Source organism: Crocuta crocuta, unplaced genomic scaffold (assembly GCF_008692635.1).
Source record: "Crocuta crocuta isolate KB4526 unplaced genomic scaffold, BGI_CrCroc_1.0 scaffold546, whole genome shotgun sequence".
NCBI lineage: Eukaryota > Metazoa > Chordata > Mammalia > Carnivora > Hyaenidae > Crocuta > Crocuta crocuta.
In genome coordinates, this window is record NW_027527441.1 from 3,014,194 (window position 1) to 3,034,060 (window position 19,867).

Consider the following 19,867-nt stretch of genomic DNA (forward strand, 5'->3'; position numbering starts at 1 on the left):
CCAGCAAATATTATAGACAAGTAAGAAACAAAAACAAACAAACAAAAAAAAGCAACAACTTGAAAAACTCGGGCTTTCTGTAAATGTAGTGACCCACAACTGATCATTAGGATCCCAGAGGTCAGAGATTAGACACAAATACATTATCCAGGATCGAACTGTGATAGATGAAAGAGATCAGAGGCAGCTCAGAGAAGCACCTATAAAGATTATATAAATTGAATGTATAACCCAGATGTCTTCTCTAGTGCTCTAACATCACGAAGTTGTATCTAGACCTTTCTTTTCCCCATGCATGCCTTTCAGGCCCAACTTCAGAAATACAGCAAGAACTGTACTCCTTTAAGTAAAATCCAAAGAAGCAAAACAAACTGGAGAAAACACTGGAGCAGAAAGCAAGAACAGTTGCAGTTTGGATGCAGAAGGGGGTCTGATTAGTAGAAGGTGCAGCCAGCAGTTAGGTCTGTTGTTCTGATTAGTAAAGTTTGGGGAGCTTGTTTTCCTTACCTGAAGACACATATGCTCTTTCAGTTGAGGCTGGCATGCCAGTGATGCTCTCTGCAAAAAGAAAAGGTGATAGGATATTATGATGTATAATCAGGAGGCCAGGAGCCACTTCCACAGCCTGCCTTCAAACTGTAAGAGTGTGAAGGAAGAAAGTATTGCAAGAGGGTGATGAAGACCCAGGCTCTATCACCCTTAAAGTGAGAAATGCAAAAAAAAAAAAAAAAAAAAAAAAAAAAAAAAAAAAAAAAAAAAAAGGACTATCCAGAGAAGTAGTTCTTCTTTCTTGGGCAAAGAGCACGAGATGAGCTGTGCTGGAAAGTACATAAGGAGAATTCCCTGCCCCCACTGGGTCCGTGATAGATGATATGGCAAGGAGGTTGTAGGCTCCTTCTCAGAAAGGAAGACAGATAGCAGAAGTGCAAAAAAAAAAAAAAAAAAAATCAAAGTTGCAGGATCAAAGCTGTGGTCAGAATTTTTAAGTTATGAGTTTTTGGAAAATTACATTTTTGTCCAAAAACAAAAGCAAGCAATGCTTCTAGTTGGGATTGGTGAAAGACATCAAGTTCCAGCATCGAACTCTACAGAAAATGGCCAATGATAATCAAGAGGGACCCCTCATTGGAGAAACTTTGATATATTCTGGGCATGGTACAGAGGAATTAGGCAGCTCCCTGCTCAAGGGAATGAAGAAGAAATTGCATCCTTCTGAACATACCATCATCATGGAAATCATGAGTCGTGTTGAAACTCTGACATGCTTTCAGTTGATGACTGGCTTTATAATGGAACAAAGGATGATTACATTTTCTAACCAATTCTGTCCTCTTTCCATTCTTCTGAAAAGGATTTTAGTTGTTAAGATATAGCATATTCAGTAAGGTACAGTTTTAGGAAGCCTGGAAGATGTAGTGATGCAACAGTGAGTATATTCAACCTTCACTGTTTGTATAATTATTGTTAAATGACTTAATTACATTTCACTGTTTAGTATTTACTAACCAGGACAAACAGGCAAGTTGAATCTGCTACAATATACATATATATAGATATATATTACAAAACTTACTAGTAGCTACTAAAATCTTAAACAAGTCATATATGTTATCATTTTACATCTGAATCTATTAATCATGGAGTTAGAAATGTTCATGATCAATTTGATCATCTTTAAACAAAGATATGGCCACTTAGGGTTTCCATGGCGGGACTAGTCCAGGAGGCAAGCAGAATTAATTTTTTTTTATTTTTTAATTTTTTTAATGTTTATTTATTCTTGAGAGACAGAACATGAGCATGAGCATGAGCAGGGGAAGGGTAAAGAGAGAAGGAGACACAGAATCTGAAGCAGGCCCTAGGCTCTGAGCTGTCAGCACAGAGCCGGACGCGGGGCTCGAACTCATGAACCACAAGATCATGACCTGAGCCGAAGTCGGATGTTTAACCAACTGAGCCACCCAGGAGCTCCCAGAATCAATTTTAAGTGGCAATATTTCTTCAACCTCAGAGGCTTCTCGAGGGATAAAATGTTTTTGTAGAATGAGAAGGGAAAGAAATTGCACGTGAGATTCAGCGGGGATGTTTAAGAATATGCATCGGGTGAAATATGAACATATAAAGATCAGAAATATACCTTTGGTAATACCGAAGGTGTCTTTCTCATGAAAGTAAGTATGGAAGGTCCTCTCAAATCAAACATTAGGACAAATCATTCAAGATGTGTGATTATTATCAAGCCACCAAAGTAGCCTATATTGCCTCTTCTGCCCACGAAAAATGGGATCAAGAGAAAGGAATCAGAACATGAGGGTATATGATGGTCTTTGGACTTTCTCAAGCAGCAGGAATCAAAGTCGATATCCTGGATTGGTAATATGCCATATCTGTATATAACATGGCCAAGCTAGCTTTCTTGACATGGGCTGCAGAAAATGAAATTGTTCTTTGGGGAAAATTGAATCTGAGAGAAACATTTTAATCAAAGATTCACAACATTTATCTTTCTCTACAAACACCTAGAAGAAGATCCACATTTCCAAGCAAGGCCCACATCAGGAGAGATGTTTCCTTAATCTGTCCTTTGGGACCCATCAATGACATGACAGCCAGATTAAAGTAGTAAGCTCAGGGTCATAAGAATTGGGCAGAAATCCCAAACCCAGCGTGAATATCAAGACTCTTCAAATTTATTTTTCACAAACCAAGTACTTGTCTACTATGACCTTCCAAGAAAAAAAAAAGTTTGAGCTCTCTATCTCCAGCATGAAAGATCTCAGATTAGAGGAAAGGTTAACCAAAACATTTCCTTTTTTAATTGAATGTTACATAAAAATACCTGAGCAGAAGGTTACCACAAAAATCTATCTACACAGAGACAACTTAAAATAACCTCGCTTTCTTAAAAAATATAATAATAATCTCCCTTCTTAAAATTAGATATTTACCCTGGAGACTTTAAAAATATCTTTAATGATTATGGCTCCAAATAAAAACCTTCTGAATTATCTTGGGGGAAGGAGAAGTTAGGAAATTGTACACCTCCACACTAAAAGAGTCTTGCTAGTAAGAAAAATTAATCGTTTTGATTAAAACTACTCAGGAAGCATTTTTCTACATGTTTTGGGTAGAATTAATAGATTTACAAAACAGTCTTTTGTTGTAAGTGATTGAAAATAATTCTGTTACAATTACAGATTTAAAAAAATTAAGTCCTGCAATCTTCTTGATATTTATTTAAGCAAAATTCTTTTGCTACAGTAATTGGGTATATTAAATTTGTTCATTTATAAAGGACGTCCCCTTCATTAGTGCAAATTAATGAGGATTTAGAATTATCAGGAGCTGAACACAGCTGAGCAACTTATGCTGAGTAGGCAAGTAAACATAAGGAACATTCGCGTATTTGTAATGTTTGAATGCATTTTTAATAAATCGGATCTGGTCTCAAGAAAAAGTTGCAGCGTTTGAAAAATGACACCTTATGGAAATTAATTTTTCTAATTATTATGTATGCATGGCTTGAGATTTCACCATGAGCACAATATACTGCATATGACTATTTAGCAAAATGCACATGTACATATATACAAACATACGTATGAATGTGCCTGTATGTATTTAAACATCCATTTCTGTGATTCTTTGTTATTCTAAAATTATAGGATATTATTATGTGTATAAAAATATGATCAAGTCATCTTTGTAAAGATTGACAATGGGACCACTTACGTATTAGCACTAGTAACGATGACTTCAGGAATATCCTCAAGTGTCTGCATTCCTGCTCATAGTGAGAGCTTCCTCTTAAACAACTGAGAAATTGTGAAATGACCAAATGCTGGAGAGACACAAGGGATACTATGCATTGGAGAGATAACTCTATTCCACTCATGATGTTCTTCCTTATTAGCCTTCATGGGAATACAATAGAATACAACAGACATGGGGACTGCTTTACAGATTACCAAACATTTTATATGATCGTCAGTAATAACCACAGCTTGTTTACCAATATCACCGCATTTCCAACACCACCATGAGTTTGGGAGAAGGGGAAACTAAGCGTATTACCCACATGAGCCAATTTTTTAAAGGATCCATTGATGTATTAGTCAAATTCTGTGGACATAATATTTTTCGTTCATCTCAGAGGAAACAGCAAATTTACTGCTATGAGCCCAATGTTGCTATGGGATCTTGAATCTCACTCAAATACTTTTTCTCCTGATTAAAAAAAGAAAATCTAGTAGAGGATATGATTGATTAGTATGTATATTCTCTTGTATTAATCCTTTAAAGACTGAAGTACTTAATTAATTTGAAAACGAGTTAGGTCTATTACTCTCTTTCCTAATCTGATGCCCAGGAGCTTTCATAAAGCTCCGCAACTAAGAATTAATTGCAAAATTAAGGTTTCCTAAATAAAGACTGAGCAAAATGAAATGCAAATAAAAATGAACATACAGTGTATAATCTGTATAGGCATGGTATCTGTGGCCTTGTAGGCTGCCATATTTGAATTCATGAAGGAAGCTACGCATAATGCATCATGTAATAACGACTGCCTATGACAGCCTTCTTTTTCGTTTGTTTGTTTGTTTGTTGGGGGAGGGGGTGCCTGGGTGGCTCAGTCGGTTAAGTGTCTGATTTTGGCTCAGGTCATGATCTCATGTTTCATGGGTTCAAGCCCTGTGTCCGGCTCTGTGCTGACTGCCAGCTCAGAGCCTACAACCTATTTCAGATTCTGTATCACCCTCTCTCACTGACCCCCCATGCTCACCTTCTCTCTCTCAGAAATAAGACATTAAAAAAAATTTTAAGAGACAGAGAGAGAGAGAGGGAGAGAGAGAGAGAGAAAATCTTAAGCAAGGTCCATGTTCAGCATGGAGTCAGACGTAGGGCTGGATCCCACAACTGTGAGATCACAACCTGAGCTGAAATCAAGAGTCAGACATGCAAATGACTGAGCCACCCAGGCGCCCGATGACATCCTTTTTTATAAGAAAGCTCAAAGGACTTTATTACACTCACAAAGTCCAAAATATAATGAGCAGATTCCACAGGTGTGTATCTGTCTACTGTATGGCGAATTCTTTTTTACCAAATAAGATCGGATTAAAAGGGCACTGGAAAAGGTAAACAACATAAATTTCTAAAACATACCTGAACAAAATGATTGGCTACATATATATTCTTTTCTAAATGCTTGAAAAGAGTGAAAATATGGTCATTATTTCACTCAAGCTTATAACAATTCAAGGAGAATTTTTTGGGTTTCTGTCATTTCCTTTATATCTTGTTGCTAATGTAAGCAAATCTAAACAATGAGTTTCACTGCAGAAAGTTCATAATATTGGATGGAAGACTTTTGTGGTCTAAGCCAATTTCTTCCCCTTAATAGTTATATAGCTGTGTTAATGGAATTAAAAGTAGTATCAGGTAGCAAGGTCATCTTCCTACATTTTCCACTTTCTTCTGAGGAGAAAAGAAAATAATCTCTCAGTCAGATCTCCCCCTAACCTCTGCCATTTCCTCTAGAATCCTGTGCCAAAATATATTGTGAACATCTTAGTGCAGAGAAGGCACCCATGTGGGAATTTCATCACAAGGAATCTGTTGCATATGATAAAATCAGGATAATTAGTTCACAGCAGCAAACCAGGATCTTTCTGCAAGACAACCTATGCAGAAATTATCAGACCACAGTTGTGTACTCATTGGAGAATCATGGGAGAGATGAGGGAGACAATACAAAATTAACAAGACGACTAATATTGTATAGAAAACATAAATTAAAATCCTAAGGGGAGTTCTACATAATGTAATACTTTCACAACATGCTCTTATTTTTAAAACTTTTTTTTTTCTAGGACCCCATAGGAAAATGAAATTCTTGAGAATGCCACTCTCTCGGCCCAAGTCAACAATAAATAACACATTTAGGAAGAGACGGCTTAGCCGTGCGGCAGTTTATGATCAAAGTAGAGTGTTTCTGTGCAATGTATGCCCAGGTATCTAAGGACAGGGGATGTGACAACACAAAGGTTGTGTATCTGAGTCCCAGTGAGCTCCGGACCTGAGCAGAGACTTCTTTGATAACCAGAATTGGTCTGAATACAGCAAATTCAGAGAGATGTAGGAGAGGCTGAAGGACCAGAATGATTACTTGTTTTCTTTTTGGTTGTGCCGCAACTAAGCCCCTGAGGTGTAGGGGGAAAAGAGGTCTCCCAATGTGCCAAACACACTGGCCTTATCTATCATGGTGGCCACCAAGCCACCAGCTCTGTGAACAGCACGCAGGCCCGTAGCCTCTGAGGAGAGGGGCGTTTCTAGGCAGCCATTTTCACTTCACTTTCCAGGGTTAAGCCCAGAGCAGACACTTGACCAGAAGGCAGCTGACTGGCAAGCTCTCTATAGGTCTTTCCATTTGGTCTGGTAAAGTGAGTTCTGTGATTCAGATTCTTGCAATGGGGAATGGGAATTAAAATGGAAAGAATGCCTTACAAAAAGTCATGAAGAAATGGCCAAGGGGGATCACAATCAGGTTAGAGTTCGGAATATAAAGCAGCATAGTTGAAAGCAAGAGGTGAGACAATAAAAGAAATAGAAGAATCAGGAAAGTATCTGAGACACATCAAAGGCAGAAACACTAGAGAGAAGATCTAGAAATCCCTGCTACCTAAATTTTTAGATATGCCCTGGGTACACTTTTCTCCTTGATACCCAGTAACAATGGAATTATAGTTCTTCCCCATAGAACCCCTCTTTCTTTAGGTCTCATGCCCTTCCATCAGTGTTTGTCCTTCACAAACTGAAGAATCTAATTGAGCATTCACAAACACACAGAACAGAGGGAGACGTACTAGACCAGGAATACAAGAAATCTGGTTTCATGTCCTCCTTTGCTACCAAATAGCTTCTGATCCTGAATGTGTCTGTTTTCAGACACATGCTAAGTCTACATTCCTTTTGGAATGCAATGAGAAGGCTGGATAAGGATGAACTATCCCCAGGGTTCTAAGAAAAAAAAGAAAAACCAGACCACCCTGTATTATAATTGAGATTCCTGGGGAGCCTGGGTGGCTCAGTCGGATAAGCGTCCAACTTTGGCTCAGGTCATGATCTCACAGTTCGTGGGTTGGAGCCCCGTGTCGGGCTCTGTGCTGACAGCTCAGAGCCTGGAGCCTGTTTCAGATTCAGAGTCTCCCTCTCTCTCTGACCCTCTCCTGCTCATGCTCTCTCTCTCTCTCTCTCTCTCTCTCTCAGAAATAAATAAAACATTAAAAAAAATTGAGATTCTTTATTCTCCTTCAGATGCTCTACATAAGCCAGTAAGACCTCATTCCGTAATGAAGTTTAGTTGGTTATTTAAGAATGACTTCCTTACAACATCTGTGAACTTCTGTTTATTCCTGTCAGGTAAAAAAGACTGATTATCAAAACATGCCAACTTTCATTTCCCTACACTATAATTGGTCAATACTAAATATTCAAATTGGCGGCCAATTCTTGAAGGAACTCATATGGAAAAATGAGTCGGATAACTCTCCTCTGAGAGAAATGTATTATCATTTCTGTATTATCATTCGGCACCCCAAAATTAATCAAAAACTAAACCCAATGGGCTTTTGCCAAGAATGATATACTAGTAAATAATTCACTGCTTAATCCTGTAAATCAGAAAACACGGAATAATAGAATAGTACTGTAAGCACTCCGTGGGACTGTGACACTTATTCTAATTGTATTTTCCTGGGAATTTATAGTATACATTGCTCTACAAATCTAATCCAGTGTCAAAATCATAATTCAATAGCATTTACCACAAGGAGAAACGTTCAACCAAGCCAATGACAAGCTGAGAACAAGCTACTAAACATGGCACAATACAGCGAAAAAGAACAAAACACGAATAATCCACTGAGATTAGTTTTTATTTTTTTTAATGTTTTTTAAATGTTTTATTTATTTCTAGGAGAGAGAGAGAGACAGCGTGAGCAGGGGAGGGTCAGAGAGAGAGGGAGTCACAGACTGAAACAGGCTCCAGGCTCTGAGCTGGCAGTCAGCACAGAGTTCGATCCGGGGCCCGAACCCACGAACCACGAGATCATGACCTAAGCGAAAGTCGGACGCTCAACCGACTAAGCCACCCAGGCGCCCCTGAAATTAGTTTTTAAATCTGTGTTTCAAGTAGCATGCTATAAAATTCCACGTGGGGTAAACCACCACCAGCACCATGCTTTCTGCTTAACCTGTGCTGATTAAAAAGTAAAGTGATGCTATATTTACTCATATAAATTTTAAATGGCTTTTACATTTGAAACTATAAACGCAGCTCCTAAAAATAGTAATAGAAACTGCTTTTCACTGTTGTCCTTTACTCTCTGTGGAGGGAGGTATTTAAAATTAAAGTAATGAACTCTGATTACCCTGCCACAGAGCAGTTCAGCGGGGAATCCAGAGAGGGCTGGGAATTAACTTTCCCAACCCCGTTCCATATTTTCATCTTCCTTTCTTCTCCCTATCCTACTGAGTCAATGGGCACAAACTATCAGTCTCCTGTGGAGGTGACCCTTAAAGTTATTTTTACTCATCCCTCACATTTTTACCTTATCACTTTAAGAGACCAGGCCTTCACAGTGGACACTCTCTCTCACCTCCTGCCTAGAATGGGGCAATATAATTAGGCTTGGCTTTATGACAGATGAAAGGGCTTGTGTAGGCCGTCGTTAAGTGCCATCATGAAAAAAGAAAAAGAAGCACCAAAGTGTTTTTGAAGTCACATTTTATTATTTCAAGAGACTGAGACGCTCCCTGCTAGCTCATCAGCTTCTAGAGATGACTCCATCAAATCGCGGAGTACTGGGGTATCACAAGCAGACAGCCACCGGCTGTGGCGCTTTTACTTCTCGAGATCATTCAGAGAAGTTGCTGGAGGGGAAGCAGTACCTTCTACCTCCAAGTCCTTCATTTGCTTAACAAATCTCCGGGGCGCTGTTCTCAGGGAAGCAGAAGCTGAAGACTAAGCATGGTAGGAAATACTTTGCCTCTAAGTCTCTCCTGTTTTCAGAATTAACAGGCTTAGAAAAAAATGGACAGGCCTAACTTCCTACTACCTAGAGTCAGCTGTATGAAAAACACATAGGAGAACATTAAAATATCCAGGACTGAGTCATGATTGTATTCTGTTAGGCACACACACGCTGTACACATATTCATATGTAATATACATATGTACATACATATGTATGTAATACACATATAACCTGCATATACATATGTATTCTGTATATAAATACACTCACACACATATATACACATACATATGCTGCTATTGATAGAGCCAAAGACGACAGCCATCCCTGACAAATTTAAAGAGGAGGTATAACCTCTTTCTGATGCTGCCATTCATGACCTTATTGAAATCCTCAAAAAAGAAAAATCTGTGTGTATTTCAGGTTTATATCAACCTCGCGGAGTAAAGAGCTTCGTGGAAGACACACAAGATACTTGGAGTATATGGTTTTCCTTCCACGTTTTTTATTTGCTCACAGTAGATTTAACCCACAAGTTTATATTAAAACTCTTACCACATATCTCGATTACTCCTCATACAGACTGAGAAATAGAATGTAGTAGGTATCTCTTACCATTTGAATCCACAATGGTGATATTGGCAGAGGCACTGTCATTTCCTAATTTGCTGGTCACTTTGCACATATATTCTCCAGAATCTGCCAGTGATGCTTTGTTAATGCGAAGCTCTGACTTCCTGTAAGATCAGGACAAAAGTGGTGTAAGTATATTTCAGAGAAATACGGTGACCATCAAAATCTATTTCTCTGTAATTTCAGGGTTCTCAAACACCCCCTCCCCACTCTACACGGACGATTTCAAAACTCAACTTACTAACACATAGATATGACATGACCAAGAGTAAAAATAAGATTATTATCACATTTAAGTTATACCATGGACATGGCCTTAATTTTATCACCCAGATTAGTAATTTAAAGTAAGTCTCCTCTAATTTTTCTTTTTATTCCTCTACCACCACCATGAAACGCATTATGCCTCAGGTATTTTTTTTCAAACCAATTGGAAAATTTTCTTCCTTTGTATAACTAGATGTCATCTGACACTAGGATGATTAAAAAAGTGTAAATTCATTTACAAAATCTGGTAAGGACAGACACTCAAGGAAGGCTAGAATAGATTAAAATTCTCTGCACTTTTCACAGTGGTATCATCAGGAATTATGTTAATTTTGAATGAAGAGGATTTATCACTTACAAAGAAAAGGAATTTATCTTTAAGATTTTCATTGCTAGGAGCAGAGGACACAAATCATTCTTAATATTGAAATAAATATACAACAACAGCACACACGTTTCTAAAACTGCATATAAGTCAACATTCAGCACTCTTTCAGCCTGGGCAGCAAAGTGATTTGTATCTGTCTGTGTTTTACTGTTCCATATAGCCAATAATTTAAGCAGGCTCCAAGATTTAAAAACTCAGAGCCACTGGGGTTGGTTGAGTTTACTAAAGACTTATTTATTTATTTTTAATGTTTTATTAATTTATTTAAAAAATTTTTTAATGTTTTATTTACTTCTGAGAGAGAGAGGGTATGAGCAGGGGAGGGTCAGAGAGAGAGGGAGATGCAGAATCCAAAGCAGGCTCCAGGCTTTGAACTAGCTGTCAGCACAGACCCTGATGCAGGGCTTGAACCCACGAACTATAAGATCATGACCTGAGCAAATGCCGGACGCTCAACCGACTGAGCCACCCAGGCGCCTCGTGTTTTATTTATTTTTGAGAGAAAAAGAGAGACAGAATGTGAGTGGAAGAGGGACAGAGAGACAGAGACCAAAATCCGAAGTGGGCCCTAGGGTCTGAGCTGTCAGCACAGAGCCCGATGTGGGGCTCGAACCCACGGACTGGAAGATCATGATCTGAGCCAAGGTCAGATGCTTAACCGATGAGCCACCAAGGCGCCCCTACTAAAGACTTTTTAAAGTCACACCTGGGAATGACTGCCTGGGCTCTTAGGATGGTAACAGGGAGAGAATAAGGCGGGGTGCAAAGACAGCAACTCAAAATTATATGCAAAACTCTCATAAGTTACACCTTCCTAGTTTCATCGTGAATTTTCTGGTCTTGTCATTAATCCAATTTGGTCAATTGCCCTAATTTAATTAATGAAAACTGAATTCATCCTATTCTCTTCCAGTCTGTTGAACTGAACTACCCACCCAGTCCCATATGTAAGCCTTCTGGCCTTCCATCATGGTGTTTTCCCTTGTGCCATTTCTTCTTCCTAGAACAGGGGTCCCATATTTCTACCCATCAAGATATTAGCTGACCTTCAGGGACCACCTCACATGCCAATTCTTTCATCAAAGCTTTCATGATTATGTAGCTGGTGCTGCTCTCTTCTTTGTCTAATTCTGATGGCCTTGGGTACCTCATGGTTCTTACAGTTCTTTCAGTATACCTTATTTTTCAAGCTAGGACATATGCTTTGAAGGGGGAGTCCATAATTTAAACTTCTTGGTATCTTCACAGTTCTATGAGGATATACCAGTACTTTGTCCTTGGTGGATCCTCAAACATTACTAGATGAATGTGTGAACAAATGAAGAAACTATTTGGATGCTCCCACTTAAGCTCTCTCCAGGACCTAATATTCCTAATGTTGGCTGCAGGAAAGGAGGATGCAACATTAAGAGGGCAGAACAGTCGGAGCAGGTCCAGACCAAGCAGCAGTGGTCAAAACAACATGTGGATTGAAAAATTTGCTGCATGAGTTGTGACTCAGAACAATATCAACAAGTAAACTGGAGAAAACGAAACAAAGTACTCAAATAAATTTGGAAGACATTTTGTTAGTTAAACAAAACCAGGCTTTTTTGTTGTCTTGTTAACCCTACAGGAATTCTCCAAGTCTTTAATATGCTAATGTACTCGGACTCTCCATGAAGAATATATTTAGTTACTCTCAAACTTTTTTGACTATGCAATCCTTGTCATCCACACCGCATGTCTGTTCACGTTTCCTGAATATAATGGTGCACAGAAGTAAGTTGATAAGGAGAGGACCCAATATAATAACAGACTTGTATATCCATGTAGTGGGGAAGACCACCAAAGGCCATTTAGACAGCAATATTCACATATTAATCACAGAGGTTCTCCACAGAAAAGTTTCTCTGAAATATATCCCTGTAAGCCAAACTAGAACAATCTGAGGACACACATCTTGGCATATTGATATTAAGATCTAATAATAAACTATCACAACTTGTAAAATTATCAAAACACAACAATATTAGGACATTATCCCCATCAAATTCTGCTAACTTTTAAGCCTGGTTTTGGAGCTCAAATCAAATCCAGTATTTTTCTCAATGAATTATCAGCTATTTATACAACTTCATCCATAAACACCAAGCTTCCTTCATGATGGACACCAATGAAGAATAGTGAGAAGAAACAATGTAACAAGCTTGTTCAGCCCCAAGGAACATAATTAGCTGGAAGAATTTTCATGCAGGACGGTGGAGCCACTAACAATAACTGATAGATAAATCATGAAGAATGTCAGGTTGAGGAAGAATATCCTGGTTTTCAACACAGAAGAAAGAGTGAATTCCTGGGGTGCCTGGGTGGTTCAGTTGGTTAAGCATGCGACTTCGGCTCAGGTCTTAATCTCGGGGCTCATGGGTTCGAGCCCCGCATCAGGCTCCATATGGACAGCTCAGAGCCTGGAACCTACTTTGGATTCTGTGTCTCCCTCTCTCTCTGCCTCTCCCTTGCTTGCACTCTGTCTCTCTCTCTCTGTCTCTCAAAAAAATAAACATTAAAACTTTTTTAAAAATTAAAAAAAAGAAAAAGAAAAACTGAATTCCTAAAATAAGAAAATGAGGGGCACCTGGGTGGCTCAGTCAGTTTAGCATCCAATTCTTGATTTTAGCACTGGTCATGATCCCAGTGTCATGGGATTAAGCCCTGTGTGGGGCTCTGCACTGAGCATGGAGCCTATTTAAGATTCTCTCTCTCTCTCTCTCTCTGCCCCTCCTCCCCACTGATGCCCTCTCTCTTTCTCTCTAAAATAAAAAATATTTAAAAATAAAATAAGACAATGGTAACTTTTCTTGTTAATCCCCTAAATTCTAAGATTATCACAATAATATCCAAAGAATGTATAATACTCTGAGATATAATAATTCCAAAAACACCCCTTCTTTCCTATTTATGTAAGCTGAATAGCCCCTAATGATATGTGAAGAGTTCTTTCTCAACCCTGTGCCATTAATATTTTAACCACTGAACTGGATCAAACTATAAGAAACATGGTAATCAAGTTCACAGTTAACATAACCTTAAAGAGTTAGTTCTGAAAATACAAATCTTCCTAATAGACCTACACAGTGCTTCCAGGAATATTATTCCAAGTAATGTAAATAAATTTTATGCTTGAGAAAGAGAGAGAAAGAAAAAGAAAAAAGAAAATTTTTCTATGCTCAAATAAATACTGCCTTGAACAAAGTTAAATAGATTCCTTTACAACAGTACCTCTTAGTGGTTTTTATGCAAATATGTACTATGAATTTTGATGGCAAGGATGACATGTAGCTAAGGTATTCTTTCAATACAGAGCACCCCTGGGAATTCTAGGACTAAACATCAATCGGCCAAGACTAAGATTCAATTTAATCAAGAAAAGCATAACAAATGCATTCCAATTCAAAAATCAGTAGCAAAATACAGGCTTGCAGAGATGTGCCTTGACAATAATATACACAGAAAAAAGGATTTCAATTAGCCATGAATTTAAAATCATTCCATTTTAAACAATTACTAAAAAAAGAAATAAGAAAAAAACCTGATATACTGTTGGGCCACATTAATATTAAAATGGCATAAATCAAATTGGATAAAAGTCTCAATACACTGCTCATAAGTGAGATCACATCTAGAATATTTAATTACATTCTGAAGTGGCATTTGATGAAAAATATCAATAAGCAGAGGACTTTAGAAGAGGTTAAGCAGCACTGAATAAGGCTTACAAATCTTACACTAGAGAAGATTCTGTTAAAGAAACAGAGGTTCTAATAGAAGGCAACTATGAACAGAATATGGATAGCTTCTTAAATGTATTTCATGGTCACCTGGAAAAGAAAACTATCTGGGGAGGCTCTTGAAGGTGGAATTATGTCTTACAGGAAAAAGAAGGCATATTTTGGGTGTAAGGAAGAATTTTTGAACATTCAAAACCGGGGAGGGTGTTTTTCTCTTTGGAAAGATTCAAGTCTGGATAACCACCTGTCAAGAATATCTCTATGCAGAGAAAGATGAAATTTAGATCAGTGGTTTCAACTATTTTGAAAAAAAAAAATCCTGTTTTAAAACAAAGCTTTTAACAGAGCCTTATATTCAAAGCTATCATGAAGAGACAAAGGTGTTCAGGTCGAAGTGGTTGGCAGTCCATTTTCAATTCAATGGAAACTTAAGATTCTTTAGGGACACAATGGGAAAAACATTTATTCAGATGATCATTAAGATCCTTTTGAATTCCAATGATTCATGGAACTATGAAACTCTTCAATCCTTAGGTCCTAAAGTAAGAACAGGAAGTAGGAAGAGAGTAGAAATAGATAATCCTTTCTTGAAAATTATATATTGCAACGATTTGGGGCTTGGATAAGTATGGATACAACAGTTTTGTTTTACTTCCTCCAATAGGCTACCAGATGCTCTCCACAGGGAGGAAGTTAACTTGGAAAAAGTGTTGACTACCCTTCCAATCATAAAAGGAAGGTTTTGCTCTTTAATTGATGGGTTATCCAGAAATTTGGGAGCGGTTGATGATTTAGTGGATTTTCTTTTTCTAAAAGTATTAAAATAATTAACTCATGTAAAGTGTTTAAAACAATGCACTCCCAATAAATGTTAACTCTCATTACAATCACGTTCTATATTCCTGAAAGACTTTTTATGAGCACACATTACTTTTGGATTAAGAACAACAATACAATATAAAAATAAAGTACTGATTTAAAAGATTGATTTAAAGACAAAAGTTCTAAATGTTAATTTCTCTTTTTTTTAACATAAAAATGCAAACTCTATCCCTTCAGTAAGTGCTCACTGACAAAATGGACCCAAGATTCCAATAACTACTATCTCCTTTTTCTTAGTTGGCTTGATTCTTCCACCACAGTTTATAGGCCAAGGCAACTTAAATACATATGGGAATATCTCATCAGTTTAAAGAATTCCATTCTTCTGATCTCTAAGGAATCCTATATGAACTCTGTGAGTGTGAGTGTGTGTGTGTGTGTGTGTGTGTGTTCAACACAACTTCAGATACTGTCGAACTGCCAATAACGAGAAGGATAAAGAGCAGGGAGAGGCAGCTGTCATATAAAGAATCAGGACTGCACCAAATGCCTCACAAACCCCCATTTCATAGGGTATGAAACCCTATGAAATGGGCACTGAGTATTCCCATTTACCTCTAAGGAATTTGAGATTTCTGTACAATATAAAATTAAAATGATCTGCAAGAACTGTTCAGCTGATAAAAGAAGAGTGTGCATGTGAATTTTTTTCTATTATACAGTCAAAGGACCCTCAACAATTGTCAACAAAAGAAAGAATTCCTTTAAAATTTTTTCATGGGTCACTTGGGTGGCTCAGTTCGTTAAGCGTCTGACCTTGGCTCAGGTCATGATCTCGCAGTTCACAAGTTCGAGTTTGAGCTCAGAGCCTGTAGACTGCTTGGATTCTGTGTCTCCCTGTCTCTATCCCTCCCCGGCTCATACTCTGTCTCTCTCTCTCAAAAAAATAAATAAACATTAAAAAATATTTTTAAATAAAATTTTTGCAGAAATTTGACCAAACCAATTAGATCCAATTTTAAACAAAAGTAAAATATGTGAGAGTGGAAAAGAAGAGCTGAGAAAAAACTATGGGCATCCAAAGGAGCATGCCATACACAAACGACGGGAAATAGGCCTTTCATGAGGCTAACATAGAACAGATATTTCAATGAGGCCGGTCTGACAGCCTCAAATATGAATCTGTCACATGCCATGCTCTTTAACCAGTTCTCTTGGTCAAAATTATCCATCGGTGGAGGAACAGAACAAAAGGATAAGCAGACACATACCATGAGGGCTGTTTCCATTTTTTAAAAATTGGTTCCACACATTGCTTCGCCAAATAAAACAAACACAGTCTCAAATGTAAATTCAAAATCATAGGAAGAACATGAAAGAATGTAGTTTATTAGTAGGAACAGGGCAGAAGGGCGGTAAGACTTTACAAAATAATAGAGATTGCTTATTGGTGTGATGTCTTTTCACAACGTTGAGTGATTAAAGGGAAATTCTGGCTGCAGTGTACCATCTAGATTCTGTGAAAAAGAAAACCTAGACTAAGGACTGGAAAAGAGTCAACATTTTTCTTAACATAAAGACAATCCCAACGAAATCCTAAACCTCACACTACAATTCACCTCTGCATGGTTGATCAAAGCTTAAGATAAAGTTTGAGTAACCAAGTAACCAAGGCAAACCATTATCAGTTTGAATATGTAGATGAAACTGAAAAATTAGAGTGTTTTTTATTAAAGATATTACCCTATGCCTGAATATGTCCCCAGCCCTGTGCTGTGACTTTACAAAACATAGAAATATCACCAATAACTGGAAAGACAGGAAGCATAGAGTCAGAACTATTTCAAATCCAACCTTGGCCATTCATTGACCTTGGATCTATAGCAAGAAATTGAACTTCCCTCATCTCAGGACATTTATTTTTTTTAAATGAGTATAACAATAATAGTATCTATTCTCAGGGCACCTAGGTGTCTCAGTCTGTTAAGCATCCAACAACTCTTGATTTCGGTTCAGGTCATGATCTCACAATTTGTGAGATTGAGCCCCACACGGGGCTCCATACTGACAACATGGAGCCTGCTTGGGATTCTCTCTTTCCTTCTCTCTTTGCCTCTCCCCCCAATAAATACACATTTTTTAAAAAAATCATATCCATTCTCTTACACTCATAGGATAAGCTGAAATAATAGGGCACCTTGCAAATGTTAATTAAATTTAGATTCAGTTTGGTCCTTTAACCTTAAAAAAAGCTGACAACACTAATGGCCCACTTTACACAAAGTGTCTTATTTCTGGAAGAACAAATATGTTAAAATGTTTTGCCAAGAGTAATTTATGGTCACATAACCTGAGTAAAACGTCTTTTCTTCCATTTAATTCTTTCCAGCAAGGCTATTGTTTAAAAGAAGTATATTTCTGAATATTGGCCTCTCTGGTATAATGGGATTTTATTAACATGTAGACAGTACTCTTAGCTGTCTGGACCTGTCAAGTCAACATGAAAATGCTTTTCTGAGTACTAATGATTCTTTCATATGTCATCCAAGCCATGCAACAAATTACCTCTTTAAGTACATACACACTGTTTTCAAAACAATATTCACCTTATCTACCCAACTCCGTTTGCTTCTCCCCAGGCATCCCTAAACTGAATACTCAGTCTGAAGATGCTTTGTTCTGTTCCATCACCCTAGATAAACCTCTTCTCCCTCCCTTCCTCCTGCCCTTCCTTCTTGGAAGCCTCTGCTGACCTTGACTGGGTCCCCTTGCACTTCTTGCTACGGCATCCCATGATTATCGCTACTGTAGAAGTTAAGACGGAATATTATAACCGTTCAGCAATTCTCTCCCTTCTAGACCACCTGCCTCTTAAGAGCAGGGAGCAGGTCATCCATCTTTGCATACCTGGCATCTAGCCCAGGGTCTGACACACAGCATCTTGTCTCATAAAGGACTGAATTCCCATCGACTCACCCACTATCCTCTTTACTGTCCTATAAACAGAACTTGTGGGATGCCTAGGTGGCTGAGTTGGTTAAACACCTGACTTTGACTCAGGTCATGATCTCTCATGGTTCGTGAGTTTGAGCCCCACATCAGAGCCCACCTTGGGTCCTCTGTGTCTCTTGCTCTCTGCCCATCCCCAACTCTCTGCCCTTCCCCTGTGCACATACTCTCTCTCACACACACACACTCTCTCTCAAAAATTAACAAACATTAAAAAAATTAAAAACAAAGCAAACAAAAAACCAGAACTTGCTACTAACTACCATTCTGCTTCTTCTCTGTAGCTTCCCATCCCACCCTACCCACCCAGCTAAAGGGGATTCTCTCCCTTCAGCAGACAAACCCACCTCCTCATGGCTACTCCTGAAGCTCTTGGTTGGAGGGGGGGAGGGGGGTCTCTCCCTCTTCCCAACCTCATGACACTCAGAATCAATAACTGACAACTGAGCACCTGGCTTTACTGCATGTATGGTGTGCTCGATCATTCACTGGGGATCTCTTCCCTAATTAAATCTTAACTTAAGGTAGAATTTACCTTAATATAAATAATAATTTTCTAAAATGTCACTATTTGCAAATGGATGACCTGCTTGAAAATCCTGAAGTCCCCCAGCCCTGAGAGTGCTTTAGCACATGACTTCTGGAACCACCATGCTTTCAGATAACACTGAACTCGGGAATCCCTAAATGATCTGTGACCTCTTGGGTGCAGAGATAACACCCCATGCTTCTCCCATTTCCCCACATTCCCCACATAAAGCCTTCTGTGGGCACTTAAATATTACTGATATCATTTGACAGCCGTGTGGAAAGAAATGAGACATTCTCCTGCACGTGAAGATAACTTAGTTTCTTACTAACGTGTCTAATTGATGAAAAACAAAACAGACACCAAAATCTACTCAATCCAGCATGTGAAAGCATGTTCTATCTTGTTAAACTTCTCAAAGCATCATAGTTATTTTTCTCAGTTCACTCGCTCTACCTCCTCCCTTCCCCACATGCACATGTGTTATGAGACATTTAAGCTTTCCATTTTTAAAAGAAGGAGGAGTGCTGATGCATAGGAGCACATGTGCCCCAATGTTCATAGCAGCACTCTCAACAATAGCCAAAACTTGGAAAGAGCCTAAGTGTCCATCAATGGACAAATAGATCAAGAAGATGTGGTTTATCTATACCATGGAATACTACATGGCAATGAGAAAGAATGACATCTGGCCATGTGTAGCAACATGGATGGACCTTGAGGGTGTTATGCTGAGCGAAATAAGTCAGGCAGAGAAGGACAAATATCATATGTTTGCATGTATAGGTGGATTAGGAAGAACTTAACAGAGGACTGTGGGGGAGAAGAAGGGGAAAAACCATGGGGGATAGGGAGAAAGGCAAACCATGAGAGACTCTTGAATGCTGAGAGCAAACTGAGGGCCGATGGGGGTGGGGGAGGGGGACTGGGGTGCTGGGCATGGAGGAGGGCACTTGTGGGGATGAGCACTGGGTGTTATATGGAAACCAACTTCACAATAAACTATTTTAAAAATTTAAAAACATTTAAAAAAAAAAAAAGAAGGAGTAAGGCATTAAAGGGACCCAAGGAACAGACAGATTTGTGTTCCAGCTTAGTTTCTTACTCATCATAGGACTCAAGGCCAGGCAGAACATTTTTTTATCTTAATTTCTTTACTATGCAAAATTAGTCACCATGTACAGTTCAACTTCCCTTACTACCCATGGGAATGTTGTAATAAGTAATATTATGTAAAAAAATAAAACCATGTCACTTGACAGTGTTAGTTTTTATATCTTTGGAGAACCACCTGCTGTGAAAGCAATACCTACTCTTTTTTGCCCTCATTGTATTAGAGTACTTTCAGGCAAGAGATCTTGCTGACACACCGAATGAGGAGAATAAACAGTATAGTTAATAAAACCATGGAAAC

At 38.4% G+C, this 19,867-nt stretch overlaps 1 protein-coding gene across 1 annotated transcript in view; it reads right to left on the reverse strand.

Moving 5' to 3' along the window:
- Positions 1-19,867, reverse strand: part of NRG1 (neuregulin 1) — a 182,372-nt gene that overhangs the window by 160,363 nt on the left and 2,142 nt on the right. Inside the window, exons 2-3 of the mRNA XM_077760764.1 lie at positions 9,654-9,775; positions 508-558 (exon numbers count right to left, since the gene is read on the reverse strand). Coding sequence (XP_077616890.1) covers positions 508-558; positions 9,654-9,775 — 173 coding nt within the window. The remainder of the gene's footprint in view (positions 1-507; positions 559-9,653; positions 9,776-19,867) is intronic.